Here is a 20,230-nt window from a genome sequence, read left to right as displayed (position 1 = left end):
CGCCTTCTTCTTATTCACCTATGGGAAAGTCAGGAACTGGTTTTAAAATGTCCACTCTGAAAGATCCGATCACGAGTGGACTGACAACTAAAAAACCACCGCTGATGTTAACGATAAATAAAATAATACAAGAGAAACCAGATTTGGTTTCAATGGGGAAAGAAAAGTGCAGATTCACAGTCAGCGGAAAATAAACGTAAATACTAGGGTTGGACTGATACCGCTTTTTATTTGTTCTGTACCGATACCAATGTCATGATGAAGTTATCATCGGTATACCAGACAATGCTGATATCGGAATTGGCAGATACAAATATCATTACCAAAAGTATCGGCCCATACTGATATCGTTATCGTCCTATACCAATATTGCTGGCTCACTGTAATGACCTAAAGTTTTGGCTAATATTAGTATTGGTATTGTTTTCTACCGATACCCATATCATGTCCTAAAATGTCGATCAATACTGATTTTGGTATCGGAACTGTTGATACTAATATATAATAATGTTATATAATACCTTAAGTAATGTAAAATACTGATATCGGTATCAGCCTATAACAATATCATTAAAGTATTGGCCAATACCGATATCTGTATCAGCAGATACTGATACCAATATCATTACCTTAAGTGTCATGACGTTAAATTTTGGCCGATATAAGCGTCGGTATCGGCTGCTACCGACACTAAATATCAGTATTGGCCAATTTAGGTATCGGTCTCGATCCTGACCGATATCAGCACATAACATCACATTATGCCAAAAAACCATAATGCTGAGTCAACTTCACAGTCTGCACTTAGTGAAGTATTTATATCATATTTAACGTTGTTTTCAGATTATTTCGGGTTTCATACTTTTTTTTCCTGATTTCCGATCCAAGGAGTTTTACTGAGGTATGGCGACAATAACGATGCTAAGTATCGTAGCGGTTCATCCCTGATAAATACATACAGTGTTTTTCTACAAACGTCGTATAGTTCATTAAAACTGAATAAAAAAGAATACGAATAAAAAAACATGGCTTTAAAATAAGATATTGCACATAAAGACAAAAGTAAACACTTTTTGTTTTGTTCGCGATCATGACTCATCATTTTCTCCAGCGCACAAAGTGACGAGAGATGTGCGTATGTTTTAAAAAAGTGCCTCGTCATGTTTTAAAGTAACACTGTTAAAGGGACAGTTCAGAGTTTCACCATCACTTAATCTGGTCAACTACAAGGTCAAAGTTGCTGACTATATTACTTAATCTAGTTGACAGTAGACCAAAATTGCTGACTAGATGACCTAATCTGGTTTTAGACTAGATGACCTAATCTGGTGGTGGAGTAGATGACCTAATCTGGTGGTGGAGTAGATGGCCTAATCTGGTGGTGGACTAGATGATCTAATCTGGTAGTGGACTAGATGACCTAATCTGTTGGTGGACAATATGTCAGGGAAAAAAATAATCCAGCTCTTTAATCTCTGGACGAATTGTGTATTCTATTCACTGCCTTTTTAAAAGGTTGCGCTGTAGATATTGCGATGTTTTTGAGAATGCGACATTTTAGCATGGACAGGTTAGCATGGACGTAGCCTCGCAGTCTTTCTCCATCACCTTCGGTCCGGCGGCTCGCGGCGCCGACTTCCTCAGTCCAGGTCCGGGTCTTTGCCATAGTCCCCGCCGCTGGACGAGCGGCTGCTGAGGTCGGCTACGCCAGACTCCCGGTCGCTGCAGGTGGAGAGGTCGTCGGGGTCGCGTGTCTCTGTGGGCGGGGTCAATGCAGGCTTCTGATTGGCCAGCTCAGAGGAGACTGAGCAAGCGTTGTCCTGTGTGGGGCGGGTGTTTGGGGCCGTGTATGTGGTGGGCGGGTCCGGCCCGCGGTGGCTCCTCCCCCTCCTCCTCCTCGGAACCTCAATCTTCTCCCACGTGATTGGGTTCCCTGTCAGAGCGGCCATTTTCTGCACAAACAAGAGAACTCAACTTTCATGACTCAGCAGAAACGTCCACCACTACAGACTGTGTGCGCCCCCTGCTGGTCAGGCCAGCAACTGATTTTAGACACTTAACAAAAGAGTTGACTTATAAAACCTAAGTCTACGACGACTAAAGTGATTTTAGCTCAGGAGCTGCTGGTCCTCTGCTGCCTCGTGTGGTCACTTTGTGTCACTTATGTAGAAGTGACACAATCAGACATTAGAAGTTAGTGATGGAGGCAGCAGTGTGTGTGTGTGTGTGTGTGTGTGTGAAACTTGTTTTTGACTCGTGTAATGAAATCTACGTCACATGATCACGTCTTTATCTCACTCTCCCACACCAAAGTCCATAAAGAAAATCAGTGATTTTAACATTTGACCTCAATGACACAAAGTGACCACACAAGGCAGCAGAGGACCAGCAGCTAAAATCACTGATTTTGGACTTTGGTGTGGGAGAGTGAGTGCTTTACAAACTTCAGTCTGTTTATGGTTGTTTTTAGTTGCGTGACATCAGAGCAGGACGATTACACTGGTGTTGTTGCCATAGCAGCAGAGCTCAGACCAGGGTAAGTGTGTGTCTTTGTGTGCTGGATGCCTTGTCTGGAGCCCGGGTGGTGCTCGTGGTGGTGGACGGTTCCTCCTGGCGGTACCTCCTGGTGATTGGTCAGCTCCTCCTCCAGCTGCGTAGACTCCTCCCTCACAGCGGACAGGAAGTCGGCGGGCGACTGTGGAGGCGGCGTCGACTTTGCCTCTTTGTTGTAGAGACCTTTCCACATTCTACACAGGAAACACTTTGTGTGTTTGTAATTCCACAAACTATAACGACACATTTATGTTTGAAATAAACTGTTAAACTTCATCTTTTACTGTGTGTGTGTGTGTGTGTGTGTTTGCTGCAGTGACTCACTTGAAGCAGTAGGGGGAGGTGTTGGGTCTCAGGACGCCCTGAGTCTGGCTCAGTTCAGCTTTGTACAGCGGGTTCATGAAGTCACCTTTGACCTTCCACAGCTGAGGCCACAGAGAGTGAGTCCTCTCACGAAGCCTGCACACACACACACACACACACACACACACACACACACACACACACATTAACCATGGCGGGGTTAGTGCGTAGAAACGTAGAAAGACTCACGAACGAGTGAATAACGTCGCACGGAGAGTGCAGAAATAACCCTCGAGCAGCAAAGCTTCCTCTCCTGTTGAGCCTATGGGATTCAAACCTGCGCGCGATGGTTAATATCTGTGCGTGTGTGTGTGTGTGTGAAATCACACACTTCGCTCGTGTGCTGGATTATTGACACAGTTCTGATTCCACACAGAGGTCAGGATCATATTGGCATAGTTTCCACTGAATTTCCTGAAACTTGGTGTGAAGATGTTATCGTCCATAGGCGCCGATCCCGTGGGTGCTCCGGTGCTTGAGCACCCACTGGGTGATAGTCATCAAAAAAAGATAAAAAATAAAAAACAAACTAAATAAATAAAACTGCATCCTTAAAATGAACTGCACCTTTATTACAGCTCTGTGCGTAAGCATAGTCACGTCCCATCGTTGTGTGGGCTTGATATCAGTGTCACAGCACCGTGGACAGCGCTGTTCGTGTGTGTGTGTGTGTGTGTGTGTGTACAGATGCAGTGCGATCGATAGACAGAGACCGTGTCACTCTGTTTAATCTTGTAAATTAATTAAATTTTCACTCTATTGACGTAAACGATGTGAAGTGAGGAGAGAGAGAGAGACGGGCGGCGGCTCCTTCCCGACCCAGGACCTTCTCTCTCCCTCTGACCCGCCGGAATAGAACAGCACCCTCTCGGTTTTCAGAGTCCATGAAAATAGGCTATATAGCATGAATTAGAAAACAAAGAAATTCTTTGTAAAATCAGATGTTCAGCAGGCAAGCAGTGAGCATGCCACCCCTATATATATATATATACATATATATATATATATCATATATATGATCTTTATATGATGGTATTTATATAATTTGGGCACCCACGGGCAAAAATATAAAGACGGTTGTGTGAGGTCAGAGAACTGCTGCTCTATCATGACGGCGTGCAGTCCTGTATTAACTGTTAGTAAACGCTAATGTTACATAATGATATATATATATATATATATATATATATTAGATATATATACACATATACAGTATATCTAATATATATATATATATATATGTAAGATACGTAGATATAAATATATGTATATAAGATACATAGATATAAATACATATATGTATATAAGATACGTAGATATAAATAAATATATGTATATAAGATACGTAGATACTAATAAATATATGTATATAAGATACGTAGATATAAATAAATATATGTATATAAGATACGTAGATACTAATAAATATATGTATATAAGATACGTAGATATAAATAAATATATGTATATAAGATACGTAGATACTAATAAATATATGTATATAAGATACGTAGATACTAATAAATATATGTATATAAGATACGTAGATACTAATAAATATATGTATATAAGATACGTAGATATAAATAAATATATGTATATAAGATACGTAGATATAAATAAATATATGTATATAAGATACGTAGATATAAATAAATATATGTATATAAGATACGTAGATACTAATAAATATATGTATATAAGATACGTAGATACTAATAAATATATGTATATAAGATACGTAGATATAAATAAATATATGTATATAAGATACGTAGATATAAATAAATATATGTATATAAAGTTATTCTGATGGTCACCTCAGATCCTGACGCTCCTTCTGGCAGTTTCCCAGGAACGATCCGTGCTGACACGAGTAGACGTGCGCGTGGACGCTGACGAGGAAGCGCTCGTTGAACTCGAAGGTGCACGGGAACTGCTCCGACAGCTGCCACACACACTCCAGGAACTGGTCCATGACGGGGGACACCTCTCTGGGATCTCCGTCCAGGTGAGCGTACCTGCAGGGAGGGACACGGCACGCAGGGTGTCTCTACACGTGGACGGAAACTCTGTCTTTATTTTAAACACTTACTGACCTGTGGGAGAACTTGTGTCCAAAGGAAACCCAGTCTCTCTCTATGAGAACCTGGAGGACGGGAAGCACACACACACACACACACACACACACACACACTGCTGCCTCCATCACTAAGTTCAAATGTGTTATTTTGTCACTTCACGTTCAGATTGACGTCAGTGACACAAAGTGACCACAACAGGAAGCAGCAGCTGCTGTGATTTTCTCTGTGGACTTTGGTATGGGAGAGTGAGTGTGTGTGTGTGTGTGTGTGTGTGTCAGTGAGTGAGTGAGTGAGTTACCATGAACCCTTTGATGGTTCTGTAGAACGGGTCCAACAGTACCGAGGCCACAGAGCAGGCCTGAGCTGTTCGGTCCCAACCATCAGAGCAGTGGACCACGACACTCACGCCTTCATCTGACACGGCCTGACGGGGGGGGGGGGGGGGGGGGGGGGGGGGCAATCACAGAGTTCAGTCTTTATAATCAGTGGCTGAGTGTGTGTGTGTGTGTATATACACACCTTGGCTATGAACACTCCTGCGTCCATTATAGCTTTAATATGTTTGAGCCAGCCACAGTTTTCAAGACCCCACAGGAAGTCAGTCATCGACGGAGATCGCATTTCACCCACTGTACGAAAAACACAGAGAGAGAATGTCGTAAACATCCACCAGGAGACTGACTGCCAAATAATGAGCTGTCGTAAACATCCACCAGGAGACTGACTGCCAAATAATGAGCTGTCGTAAACATCCACCAGGAGACTGACTGCCAAATAATGAGCTGTCGTAAACCTCCACCAGGAGACTGACTGCCAAATAATGAGCTGTCGTAAAGCTCCACCAGGAGACTGACTGCTTGATTTACTTGAAGCTCTTACTTACTTCTAGCTCTTATTTGTACCCAAATGTTTAAATGCACTTATTGTAAGTCGCTTTGGATAAAAGCGTCTGCTAAATGACATGTAATGTAATAATGTAATGTAATGACTGCCAAATAATGAGCTGTCGTAAACATCCACCAGGAGACTGACTGCCAAATAATGAGCTGTCGTAAACATCCACCAGGAGACTGACTGCCAAATAATGAGCTGTCGTAAACATCCACCAGGAGATTGAATTAACGGTCATCAGTTCAAAAGTTTTTTTATGAACTAAATCAAGTTCCTGTGAACATTTCCTGTTTTCTTAGCTCTATAAAAACAAAGAAACTGAATCTTCTTGATTTTGTGGACAAAAACATCAATATTTTTTTAACATTTTCTGAACCAAACAATTACTGAAAATAATGGTTAGTTTCAGATTTTTATTTGTCTGAATTGTCGCGATATCACATCAGTAACGTGAGAATGTTGAGCTTTTATTGTGAAGGAATGAAAAGATGACGTGAGTCTCACCCTCGATGAACTTCTGTTGACTGCTCCTCATCACGTGAATGTTGTCAATACCGATGAACTGCAGCTTGATGTTGGTGTAGTGATCCTCGTTCTCGTAACCTTTACCTGCTGCTCGATTCGCCATGGCATTCAGCTGCGCACGCACACACACACACACACACACGTTTATATTCTGTCTTTTTATTCTGTGACACTTTAACCACTAGATGGTGCTGTTTACAACAGTTAGTGAGTGTTAACATCAACCAAAGAGAACGTCTGAATGACGAAATGAATTCATTCACTGGTCTACCCCTGTGTGTGCGTGTGTGTGCGTGTGTGCGTGTGCGTGTGCGTGTGTGTGTGCGTGTGCGTGTGCGTGTGCGTGTGCGTGTGTGTGTGTGTGCGTCTCTCACCTTGGGCCTGGTGTCCACCACATAGATGAAGTCACTTCCAGGATTGGACTTCATCACAGCCTGCAGCATCATCTCATCTTCCTGGCTGCGTCCACTGAAGCCAGACAGAGGCTGACTGCAGCGACACACTGCTGCCTGCAGGGGGAGACAACAACTGTGGTTTCAGAGGACAGCTACAAAGCAGCTGAGCGAACAGAGAGGACGCGTTTTCTGTCATAAACAATACTTTATAAAACAGAAGCTGTGGGCCGGAGTGTGTGTGTGTGTGTGTGTGTGTGTGTGTGTGTGTGTGTGTGTGTGCGTGCGTGCGTGTGCGTGCGTGCGCGACACTGACCAGTGTGTCCTGGTGAAAGTAGGACAGAGCAGGAAATCGTCCTCGGCTCCTGAACCTGGAGCTGCCCACGATGACGGTGGGCGTGGCCGACTTTGGAACAAACAGCTGTGACGGATACGTGTCGCACACCTGACGACGACAACAATAACAACACAATGACTGTGTGACTGTTGATGATTGATTGAGACTGTGGTCACACTCAGACTCACTCTGTATTCACTGTTGGCTGCCGTGGCGACCCACAGGTTGTTAGGAACGCCCATCCTCTTGTAGTCGGCCACGAGGTCGATGAACGCCCACGACTCCGCCCTCTGCTCTTTGTTTACGTTAGGATTGAAGGACAAACAGTAGAGTTCACTGTACTTCTCTGAGGAGACAAGGAGAGGAGACAAGGAGAGATTTTGTAAGGGCTTCAAGATCTCATCATGATAGAAATATATCAAACCATTTCCAGGCCTGAAAAACAACGTTTCCAAGACCTCCATGACTGTGGGAACCCGGGAATCTGCATGCCGTAAAACTGTGTTTACATTTCGGACTGTTGCTCCGCCCACTAGAAGCTCATTGGACAGTTTGAGGTGAGAATACGAGCTGTCCGGCTGAGGGCGCTCTGTGTGTGCGGCGCAGCCTCTCTGCGGACACACTAAAAGATCTCTGTGAGGCAGAGGTGTCAAACCTGCGGCCCGTGGGCCACATGCAGCCCCTCCATGTAGAATCACGTTATAACGATGTTTTTATACATTTATATAAACGACACTGTCCAGACTTGACCTCAGTGGCCCCCGGCTCATTTGAGTTTGAGGCCCCTGATCTGAGAGTTTTCATAAATGAACTCATCTACAGTTTTATCCTCCACCAGGGGGCGCTGTGCCAATCTCAGGCAGGGTCACAGGCTGATAGGCGGGGTCACAGGCTGATAGGTGGGGTCACAGGCTGATAGGCGGGGTTACACCCTGGACTGTTGAACAGTCCATCACAGGGACACACATAGATGCATGTTTTTGGACTGTGGGAGGAACCTGGAGAAAACCCACACACACACAAACACAGACAGACAGACAGACAGACAGGCAGACAGACACAAACAGAGACACACACACACACACCTGGACGTGACAACCTGACCAGTGAGGCATGGACGTCCACACAGTCCCCCTCCTGAGGGACGAGGATCTGGAAGACCTGGAAGTCCTTACAGCGCAGGATCAGCTGACTTCCTGCAGGTGAGGGGGGGAGTCTCTCCACACTGGACACCATGCTGTGCAACACCTGGATACACACACACACACACACACACACACACACACACACACATTCTTCTTAATCACTAACACAAACCATAACCAGTTCCTCAGAAATGAGATTCTGCCTCATTAAGACCAGGTTTTGGTCTCCATGAGGACTATGGTCCTGACAAGGTCAGAAAAAAAATGTCCTAAAGAGAAGACACATACACATTTAAAAATGTGGTCTAGAGTTGTACGATACCCACGGTACCCTGCAGTGCCAAATCGTAACGGTTCCTACTATACTAGAAATTCTACACGACGGTAGGCTGTTTCCGCACGCTGGGTCCGCCCCTCTGTTAGCTGATTGGCTGTTTGTGTGTTTCTGCCGGCAAGAACCAACTCCATTCGTTTCAAAACAAACATCAAGCTAAAGTTGTGTCTCGCCCAGACGCGTGCACGGCTTACAGTCACAAACACGAGACAACACACTCACCATGGCAGAAGCACCGGCCTGAGTGGCGAGTCTGCCGCGGCGGCGTCGTCAGTGGCACCACTAACTTTGCTCCAAAAACACAAACTCCAAAGGTCACATTTGGAAGTATTTTGGCTTTAAACGAGGCACAGACGATAAAGCAATAGACGATGGCGCTGTCACCAAGCTATAGGAGCCAAAGGAGGGAACACATCCAACCTCATAAAACACCTGCGGTGTGATTTATATGTCGAATACCAGGTTAGTATTGGCTAATATTAGGCTATATGCTCCGTGTACAGGCTGAGGAATGAAGAGTTAAAGGATCTCAAAGTATAAAGCACATAGAAAAGGCATAAAAGTATAGTTTTCACTAGAGCTGCAACTAACGATTATTTTCATAAATCGATTAATCGGTCGATTATTTTCTCGATTAATCGTTTGGTCCATAAAATATCAGAAAACCTTAAAAAATGTTGATTGGTGTTCGTCAAACCTGGAAATGATGATGTTCTCAAATGTCTTGTTATATAGTATCTAGTAATCTATATTATCTAGTAATCGATTAATAATCGATTACTAAATTAATCATTTCAGCTCTAGTTTTCACAGGGAATCAGTTCCTGTTTATTGTATTTTGTTCTCTATGGTTTATTATGTTGTACAAGAAGCATTATTGTCAAATAGTTTTTATAAAAGACAGTGTTATCCTAAGTTGATTATTTATATTAGTTATATTAATGTGCAAAGGAAACTGAAGGATTATATATATATATATAATAATATTTATATATTATATATCACGATTATACCCAGAACCGTGATACTTTGTCTTGTGTAGTATCGTGGTTACTCATTTTGATATCGTGACAACTCTAGTATGGTCACATGGAAACTTTCTTCTTTCCCTTTGTAAACCACACACACACACACACGCACATGCACACATGCACGCACACACACACTCACACGCACACACACACACACTGAGTGTGTGTGTGTGTGCAATTGTCGTCAGTGTCTCGTTTCACGTCTGAATGACAGTGAACATAAATCAGCTGATTCATAAAAAAATGAATCAGTTCCATAAGAACACACACACACACACACACACACACACACTTGTGTAATCAGTCTTGTGATCTTAAATATTCAGGAAGAAGTTTTTTGTCACAGGAAAGAAGAAGAAGTTTGTTTTTATAAAAGCTAACGTTCACTTTGAAGGAGCTGAAAAATTAAAAGAACTTGGTTTTAAAACCTATTGATGGATTATTTGTTGCAGCTGCATGTGAGGGACAAACTGAGCAGTGAGGACACACGGACACACACCACATGTCATATCTATGTACTCCACAGGGGGCGCTCTCTGCAACCTGACTTTACCATAAACACAGGGTTTAAACCTGTTTTTGACCCAGGAATGAGTTTAATCTGATGATGACAGATGATGACAGATGATGGACAGATGGTGACAGATGATGGACAGATGGTGGACATTTGGTGGACAGGTGACGGACAGGTGTCCTTCTTACCCATGTCTCCTTGCGTGTCTCAGGGTTGTTGTCCACAAAGATGGTGTGAGTGGCAGAGAGATAAAGAGTCCCCACGCTGACTTTTCTCTGACCTGACGACCGGTCCAGAAGACGCACTTTGTCCACCTGAAAAGACACAAACACACTTTGTCTTCTTCTGGAGACATAACAGTCACATGCTGACAAGAGAGGACACAAAATACTGGGTGTCCATCAGTTACGAGACAGAGATGAGGGTGGAGGTGGACATAAAGATGGACATGATGAGTAGAGGGACAGGGACAAGGAGAGGGGGACAGTGTCATGTTACATAAAACAGTGAAACAAAGAGCCGAGCCGTGTGTGTGTGTGTGTGTGTGTGTGTGTGTCGGTACCTTTGGAGTCCGGATGTTCTCCATCACTGAACCAAAATGGAGGAGAGAGAGAGAGAGAGAGAGAGAGAGAGAGAGAGAGAGAGCGAGAGAGAGAGAGTCCCGTTCACTGGCTCGCGCCGTTTTCCCGGTCCCCGTTGTTTCCGCTCTGTCCTGGACTCATGTCCGTCCGTGGTTTAACCCACTGTTTAAACCGGTTTAACCCGGGTTAGTGACTGGTCTGAACCGCGGTACACGGAGCTCGCGCTGCTTTTATCTGCGTCTCCGCAGCTGCGTTCACTGCGTTACTCTGTGTGCGTGCGTGTGTCGTGCGTGCGTAAAAACACTACGCAACGTAACTGCCGTCAACAAGCTAACGACGATGAACCGCACGACTTCCGCTTTCTTCCCTTTCACATTAAAACCTTTCGTCTGTGTGTGTGTGTGTGTTTCAACAAGAAAATATTAACATTTAAGAAGCTGAAAAATGACAAAAGTAGAATTAGATAATTAGAAAATAAAATTGATATTTTACACCTATTCATTTAACAGATATATAATCTCTGTTGATCTGACTCCGCCCACACTCAACAGCTTCTCTGATTGGATTAAAGGGTAAACGCTTCAGCCCAGACTCGATGCTCTGTGTGTGTGTGTGTGAGACGACCTTTACCCCTGACCTTTAAATGGTTGATGGTTCACACAGTCTATGATCGCTACGTTACATGATCACGTCTTTATTTCACTGTTAGACAGACTTTTTGTAAAGCACTCACTCTCCCACACCAAAGGCCATAGAAAAAATCTGTGATTTTAGCTGCTGGTCCTCTGCTGCCTCATGTGGTCACTTTGTGTCACTGAGGTCAATCTGAACGTAGGATTTAAAAAGACACATTTTACAAAATCAGACATTTGAACTCAGTGATGGAGGCAGCAGTGTTTGTGTGACGTTAAAATCACTGATTTTCTCTGTGGACTTTGGTGTGGGAGAGTGAGTGATATACAAACGTGACAAACGTGAGATAAAGACGCGATCGTGTGACGTACAGACACGATCACGTGATCATGTGACGTAGACGTCGTAGAAACTTAAACTGACTAAAATCTGTTTTGACCTTGTTTAAGAAAAACCTTATTTATTTGTATTTAATTACAAGTTTAAATGATACAAAACATCAAAGTCAACTTGTGTTTAAAAGTGTTCATTTAAAATTCTAATAATCTGATATGAATCAAATAAAACACCAGAGAGTGAAAATAAACTTTGTAATACGATTTTTATTTAATATGATTTTTATTCAAGTCTGATTTACACACAGTGAATGAAAATATAGAAATATGTAACAAACACATTCATTATTCAGATGTGGGATACATTTTTCTTTATTTAAAGTGATCAATAAAAACACACAAAAATCTTCCATTAGTAAAGCGTAAATATCATTTTAATATTGAGGTGATTTTTGACTGAAATCTCATTTAAACCAGTTTCAGCAGCTGATTCTTACTTAAATGTAACATTTTATGAAGGTTAACATGCTTTTATTTCATTTAAATAAAGTTTTAATCTGTCAAAAATATAAATCAAACAACAAATTAAAGTTACACACATTTCAAAAGCAAAGTTCAATGAAAGCAGCAGAAAGAATAAAGTTCAAAGGTCATATTTCTTACTTTGGTCCATATTTTGTGCCTTTTTTTAAAAATTTGATCTCTTTTTTTCTTTTTTTTACAAAGTGAACTAAGACTTAAAATATTTTACGTTCATATGTATTTATATGACGACTTCTGCATAAACAGATAATATTTGCTGTATTTATTTAATCGTAATTATAGAAAATAAGTGTTTCATGTGAGAATGAATTTAATATGACCTTGTTTTCCCTCCGTACATCACCTGTGATATACGGAGAGCCAACACTGCCATAATTAGAAATGAATAAATGAACATATTAATAAATACATAAATAATTTACACATTTCTTTCTTTATAACTATTATTACATTTATTCATTCATTTATTTACTTTAATTATGACCCTTTTTTGGCTCTCCATAGATACAGACCATAAATTACAAACAAGCAAAGCTAATAAATGCTAATAAATGCTAACCCAAAGGATTTTGTTTCAATTTTGGTTCAAGATCGTGGAAAAGAAGGAAAACGTTAATAAATGTAAATAAATGTCATTTTAAATAAATTAAAATAGAAACAATAAATCAATAGTTTTGCTCATTCAGTTTAAAGAGGTTTAGCTGGTGTTTTTTTATTTGATGTAAACTCATAAAAACGTACACGTTAAATCGTGTTTATTAGCGCTCGTTTCTTTTAACAATCTTTAGCGACGTCAACACGAAAAAGAAAAAGATTGTTCACTACGACAATTAACACACAAAGTTTTGACCTTTTTACGCAGACAGTTTCGTGGGAACTCATTCGTGTTTTTTAATTGAAACTAAACAAAATTTCGGAAAATACGAGGAATTGAACGTAAAATATTGATTTAAATGTAATTTTTGACACATTTTTTTTGTTTGGTCAACATTTTGCAGTCATGTTTGCAAAATATGACTTAAAATGATATCATTAGCATTTATTAGTTAGTTTATTTAAAAAGGTTTATTTTGTGTCAAATATTTGTCTTTTTTTTACGTTGTAAATTGATTTTCATCGTCACAAATGAAGAAATTTGTCTGAAATTTCCACTTATGTATTTTTCTGTTAGCTTTCACTAAATAATATGCGTACAATCTACACTGTAAAAAAAAGGTTTTATTTAAACGACTAAACCTTATCAGGATTTCTGTGAATTTTAGAACCATTTTGACGCAGATTTTTTATGATAATCTAATAAGAAAAATAACAATCAGCAGCTTAATTTATAACTAAAATAATAATTCTTGTTTTTGTAAGCATGACTCAACAAACACAAATATCGTGTTTCTTATTTAATTTATTTTCTGGAAAAAACTCAATTTTAAAAACAAAACTAATCGAACAATTTCTATATATTTCTGTTTTTATTTTGATATAAATAAACTATTTTTCTATAAGAAAATTTGACGATTGATTTTTTATACAAGCATTTGTTTTGTAATAATTATGTTATTGAATTAAAAGCGTCTTTCTGCGTGTTTTTACAACACTAACGTGGGTATTTTTTGTCCATTTCTTACGACACGATTTAGCGACGCTAGCGTTATTTTAAAAAACAACTCATAAAACTTTAAATACATTTTTCAGTTTTATATTAAAACACTATAGTGAACACTATTTTTTCGCATCTTTGCCTTAAATTTGACGTAAAGTACGGAGAACCAACACTGCCATAGTTACAAAATAATCTAGACTCAAAACATCTTAAATTTAAAAATTGAAAAAGTTTGTTTCTTTACTCTTCTTTTTTCTCGCGGATAAATGTTTTTCCTGAAAATGAAATAATGGCATGTTTGGTCGTCCGTACAAAAGCCACTCCACAAATATCAATCATTAATCTCATTTTATGATATTAATATTATAAAAGTAGCACAGTGAAAATACAGCTTTTACTCTGAAAATACCTCCCATTCTAATTTCATGAGATAAATCTTTTCTCTTTTCTATATTTTTTAAGAGTTTTAAATTTCACAAACGTCACAAACGTGAAAATCTTATTAAACAAAATCAAAATAAGTGAACAACATTATAACAGTTATGTTTGTATTTGTGTATAAAAGTTCATAAAGAGTTCATTCTGTCGTCATGGTAACTGTAACAAGCTAACGTTGTGAAACATTGACACACACACACACACACACACACACACACACACTTTATTAAACATTAAAAGCACACTCTGAAGCTGCTGGGTAATGTAGTCGTCTGAGAGGTCACATGATGATTATTAGGGTTATTTGAAGTTTTGGGGGCGGAGTTTCTTCTCTACCTGAGTCGAGCAGAGAAGCAGCGCATGTACTCGGTCGTCCAGCGCTCATCCACCGCCACCGTCAGCTGTGAGCGCCGCACCTTCTCCAGGTCAGCTGACCGCGCACGACGACGCTCTCCTGGGCCTCGCTCACCTGGGCCCCGCCCGCCATGGCCCCGCCTCCTGTCAGACTCAACACGAGGCTCGACACCAGCGTCGGCCGCCGCGACGCTCTGTAACACAGAGAGAGAGAGAGAGAGAGAAAGACAGAGAGAGAGACAGAGACAGACAGAGAGACAACACGACACCTCTGTGTATTTATTTATTCATGTTGCAGGGTTTCTTGGTGTCATGTGACGAGCAGCTCTAACGATTGTCCACGTTTCAAACGTTGAAAAATGTAAAAAGAAAATCCAAGAACAAAGAAAAGTGATTGATTCTGTTTAAAAAACGAAAAGAAAGAAAATGTGGAGCAAATGTTGTGCTTTTATTGTGTTAAAAATTCAGAATGTTGCATCATATACGTTTGTCTGAAAAGTGCTTTGTCAATAAAGATCCAATAAACATTCAAGATTCAAGAGTTAAACTCAAGCATTTGAAAAAGAAAAAAAAACTATGATCAAAATTTGAAAATGTAAGCTATACAGGCAAAATGTTTATTAAATAATTATTAATTAAATGTTTTTATTAAGTTTATGAATTTACAAACAAAATTATGATCACGTTTTTGAACTCAAATCATATCAATTAGAAAAATGCATTTTTAGATTTTTTATGAAAAACAAAACGTTTGTCTGTGTGTGTCTTTGTCCCTCACCTGCTGGTTGTTTGTCCTCCTGACGTCCTTCTGTCTCTCAGTCCAGTCCAGTCTTCCAGTCAGACTCCGGTTCGCCTTTTCTTTGCTGCCGATCGCAGGTTGACTCTTGGCTCTGGGAGGTTTCCGGGCGACGGCTGGTTGTTTGTCGTCATGGAAACTGTCCGAACCTCCCGGCTCAGAGCGTGGCACGCGGCGGCAACGGTAGCGTGGCTTGGGCGCGGGATCGGCTGGCTCTGTGTCAGAAGAGGGCGTGTCCCCTGCGTCAGAAGAGGGCGTGTCCTCTGTGGCTGAAGCTGCGCTCGCTTCACTCGACACGTTCTCTACAAACACGAATTTAAATCAATAAATACAATCATTCAAAAGTAAAAACCACTCTTTGTTTTACTTCACAAAAAAAAGAAAAAAGAAAAATTCATTCTTTTATTAAAATACGTCTCTTTTTCTGATTTATTTATTTTTTTAAACTTTTAACTTTTAAACTTTAAAACTTTTATTTGAAGTTAACAAACATATTTAAATTCACACATTTCTTTCCTTATTATTGTTTTTATTCATTCATTCATTCATTTTTAATCATGACAGTTTTGGTCTTCTATATAAAACATTGAAAAGGTTATTATATCAATTATTATCATTATTATAATTATTATTATAATAATTGTTATTATCATTATTATTATTATTATTACTCAGGAAAAAAAATCAATCTGTGAAAAAATTAAATTTAGATTTTATTGAAATAGTTATAATTTTCTTGGAGTGTGAGTTTATTTAGTTTTTATATTTGTTTAAAATCCACACTTTCTTTATCTTTAATTATGGCAAAGGTTCAGATTAGTGACGATATTATTATATATCATACATGAGTACACGTGTGTGTGTGGGTCAATAAAGGTTCATTTCACACATTTCCTCACCTGGTGCAGCGTCCTGCTCCACCGCGGCGGGGGCGTGTCCTGCTCCATTACCGCTCACCAGCTCACACAACCTCTGCTTCACCTCGCAGGACGGTGGCGGCGGGAGGGACAGAGGAGACACTCTGTTCCGGGTCAGCCTGGGCGTGGACCAGCCGCTCGAGTCGGAGCGGCTCTCCCAGCCTTCCCAGAACCAGGGATTGTGGGAGTGTTCCATGACCCGGCGGGTCAGGCGGTACTTCAGGGAGTCCTCGTAACATTTGGAAAACGTCTCCCACCTCGGATCTTTGAACTTCTTCATGTACTCGGTCCGGATTTTCTTGGTCACCATGGTTCCACTTGTTGCTGTTGTTGTTGTTGTTTGTTGTGATCACTGAGGAAAACAGGGGGGTATTCCATCAACGTAGCTAAGAATTGCCAGACTTAGGTGTAAGCTTGAAGCTTGACTAAGCTCCACTTCCCAATCTAGCTCCAAGTCGTTCCATCAAGTGAAACCAGCTGGCTCCACCTGACGCTTAGTCAAGCCTCAACTTGTGCACGCCCACAGGGAAAATAAAAAGCCCATTCTAGTCGAGTGCGAAAACTGTAAAAAATGCCGAAAAGCAAGAGGAAAAGAACGTGCAGAGAGCAAACCCTCCTCATGGAGGTATATGAGGATTACAGCCACATAATCTGAAAGAAGGGCAATACCACGGCAATCAATAAAGCGAGGGATGTGGTGTGGCAGAATATTGGCGACAGGCTGAATGCGTAAGTGACAAAGAAAATGAAGTATTTCAGCATCATCATGTTATATAAATCCTCCATCAAAGGGACAAAATATATGGAGACAATAATCTACCAATTGATTTCTTGATGGTTTTTGTTTTAAACTAATCAATTATGTGGACCTATTAATGCAACCAAAGCCCTAAAATGAAAAGGAAAATCCCCAAAGAACAAAAAGACAGCCCTAATAAGTAACATTCATATGAACATAATCAAAATAGCATTATTGTTTCACTGCAATTTATGTGAAATTCTCCATATTTGATCATTTGGCAGCCCTAGTAGCAATGTTAGAAAGTGATATTCATCACATTTATCAACTGATTGTTATGCAAATCGATGGGATAGCTTTCATTTATTTCCTGCATGGCCAATTGTATAGAATTGATATCATTTTCATTTAAGCCTGTCATTTTTATATGCTGTATTTGTGCTACTTCTGTATTTTGTCCCAGATGCTATATGTTGAATTGTTGTATTTTCATCTTATTTTATGTAAAGCACTTTGAATCACCTTGTGCTAAAATGTGCTATATAAAGTAGCCTTGCCTACATTTTTGATAATAATAGGCTACATTTAATCAAAGTATTTTACATGACTCATCACATTTATCATACAATTGATGTTAGATTATTACATGAAGAAATGCAATGTTGGTTATCATTCTATAGGAAATAATCATATGACAGATCTATTGATTATTTATCTAGAATCATTTAGCAAATCAAGCAATTCAATGGAGACGAGGACCCTTATTACAGTAAGTGAATGCAGGTGACAGCAAATCAATCATCTAATTGTGGTTTGGTGTTCATATTCAATCTTTGATTTTCAATGCCTCAATTTCCTTTTATTATATTTTTTTGCTAATTCGTTTAGTATTTATTTGTGTCTTATTTTTTATTATATTTTATTTTGGGGATAATGTTCTTTCATGTACTTGTATATAATATATAATTATTAGTATAAATCATTTCTTTACTACATTTGATTATATATTTTATGTTTTACATATTATTTTATCATTCCATGACAGTTGTGTGTCTCTGTTTCTGTCTATTGGACATTCTTTGATCATAGATGGTGCTATGCTTCACTTTTAGCCTGCTACAGACCAGGTTTGCCCGGCAGCATAAGTTACCATGGTTACATGGCTGGCATTCACATTAGCCACCTTGGTGGAACAGGGTTGAGGCTCAGATTGATGGAACAGAAACCTGAGCCACAGTTATGGCTTAGCCATGGTTGAGGCTTAGCCAGAGTCATAGTTTCCATGGTTACTGAGTTGGGGCTAATCTCAGCCTCTTTGATGGAACGGAATTCTCACACATATTATCCAGACTTGGCAATTTAAACTTGGCTTTGCCTTTAGCCTGCTTGATGGAATAACCCCAGGAGCTCATGAGATTCATCCGTTTGAGTGGTTTTATTTTATTAATAATGATAATAAAAAATACATGCTTCGTAAAAACAAAGAAATCATTCAATTCATTCATACAAAATGTTCAGTGTGAAAATAACACCTGAAGCCCCGACACACACACATTCACTTACTCAATCATGTTGGTTGTAAACTGGCGCTTTGATAAATAAAGTTGAATTTAATTGAATAGACCAACAAATGGGTCAAAGGTCAACAAGACTTGATAGAAAAAGGTAAAGTATGGAAATATAAACTGGGTGTGGTCTACCTGTAGGCCCCGCCCACCTGTTGCAGTGAGGTTTTACTACAGACCGCCCCCCCACACACACACACACGTTAATTTTAATCCAAACTAACTTCATTAATGATTCATTTCTTTGACCCGGACCAAATGTGATGCGGGACAAACACGGGACAACGCGTGTCATCGTTTTAGGAGCTAAATATAATATCTCATTTATTGATCTCCTTCGTACGCGTTCAATTTGAAGTCCCTAAATAAGCTCATTCCGTATAATTAAACTAGATGAAGACGGTTTGTGTCCGTTCCGGATTAATTGTGTAAATTCAAGGGTTTTAATTAGAGAGAAACGGAGTAAAAACAGGCTCCGGTGCTGCTGGTGTTCACGGAACCGTTTAAATGTGTTCAGTATAAACGGTTCTGGGCCGGCAGGGTTTTACAGTCACACTCGTGCGTACTCACTGAGACCTGGTTCCATGGGGGGTATGGTCCGGATTCAGGTCCAAAACAGTCGCAGCAGGACCGCGGTCACACGACGAGCATCGCTCCGCTTCTGTCACTGACAAACACCCAGCGTCAAGCAGCGGAGCTCGCACCGGACACCGAACACAGCTTCCGGTCAGCGCTTTCAAAATAAAGCTCAAGTAACCTAATAACTATATATGAAGACCAGAGTGAGCAGTGGCGGGTGTAGTATTTTTTGTTGAGTGTGAATTGCAAACGTGTATCTGTAGAATAGAATAGAATAGAATAGAAATACTTTATTCATCCCCACGGGGAAATTGTTTTAACATAGCAGCAATACAAACAAATATTATAAACAAAAAATGTAAAATGTGCAACAGTGAGAAAAAAAAAGTGCAATAATAATGGAGTGCAATGTCATGCTGTAGAAAATGTGCATTGTGCAAATGAGCAGTATTTTTTTTGTACTATTACAGAGAGTTATTGTAAGTTTTGATGGCTGATGGCAGGAATGACTTCCTGAATCTGTCCTTGTGACAGCGGAGCTGTCTGAATCTCTTGGAGAATGTGCTCTCCTGGGCCTGGAGGATGTGGTGGAGAGGATGATCGGTGTTATCCATGATGGAAAAAAGTTTATTCAGCATCCTCCTCTCCACCACCGTTTCCACGGTGTCCTGTTTGCAGCCGATGATGGAGCCGGCCTTCTTAATCAGTTTGTTGAGTTTGTTAGTTTCACCGGCTCCAATGCTGCTCCCCCAGCACACCACAGCAAAGAACAGTGCACTGGCCACAACAGACTGGTAAAATAACTCCAACATCTTGCTGCATACATCAAACGATCGCAGCCTCCTCAGAAAGAAGAGCCTGCTCATCCCCTTCCTGTACACAGCACCGGTGTTAGCCTTCCAGTCCAGTCTGTTGTTCAGCCTCACACCAAGGAATTTGTATTCCTCCACCATCTCAATGTCCTCCCCCAGTACCCTCAAAGGT

At 40.3% G+C, this 20,230-nt stretch overlaps 2 protein-coding genes across 3 annotated transcripts; both read right to left on the bottom strand.

Moving 5' to 3' along the window:
- Positions 1 to 793: 793 nt before the first annotated feature.
- mtmr7b (myotubularin related protein 7b) lies at positions 794 to 11,050 on the bottom strand. Of its 2 annotated transcripts, none has more exons than XM_058639999.1 (14): positions 10,732 to 11,050; positions 10,358 to 10,483; positions 8,231 to 8,393; positions 7,334 to 7,491; positions 7,125 to 7,253; positions 6,791 to 6,925; positions 6,396 to 6,528; positions 5,520 to 5,629; positions 5,299 to 5,424; positions 5,016 to 5,065; positions 4,737 to 4,937; positions 2,878 to 3,012; positions 2,621 to 2,747; positions 794 to 1,952 (listed from the first exon to the last, which is right to left on the bottom strand). In XM_058639999.1, the coding sequence occupies exons 1-14, from the start codon at positions 10,753 to 10,755 to the stop codon at positions 1,641 to 1,643; spliced, it is 1,929 nt and encodes a 642-aa protein (XP_058495982.1). In that variant the 5' UTR covers positions 10,756 to 11,050; the 3' UTR covers positions 794 to 1,640. The 2 variants fall into 2 exon arrangements, with proteins under 2 accessions (XP_058495982.1, XP_058495983.1); XM_058640000.1 differs by having other exon boundaries at positions 1,763 to 1,952; positions 2,566 to 2,747.
- Positions 11,051 to 12,017: 967 nt separating this feature from the next.
- Positions 12,018 to 19,358, bottom strand: ccsapa (centriole, cilia and spindle-associated protein a). The gene is made up of 4 exons (XM_058639513.1): positions 19,238 to 19,358; positions 16,346 to 16,715; positions 15,429 to 15,748; positions 12,018 to 14,844 (listed from the first exon to the last, which is right to left on the bottom strand). The coding sequence occupies exons 2-4, from the start codon at positions 16,671 to 16,673 to the stop codon at positions 14,629 to 14,631; spliced, it is 864 nt and encodes a 287-aa protein (XP_058495496.1). The 5' UTR covers positions 16,674 to 16,715; positions 19,238 to 19,358; the 3' UTR covers positions 12,018 to 14,628.
- Between the last annotated feature and the right edge of the window lie 872 nt (positions 19,359 to 20,230).

The sequence above is a fragment of the Solea solea genome, chromosome 10 (assembly GCF_958295425.1).
Source record: "Solea solea chromosome 10, fSolSol10.1, whole genome shotgun sequence".
Taxonomy (NCBI): Eukaryota; Metazoa; Chordata; class Actinopteri; order Pleuronectiformes; family Soleidae; genus Solea; species Solea solea.
The sequence above is the reverse complement of the archived record's forward strand: the minus strand, read 5'-3'. Positions and strand labels throughout refer to the sequence as shown.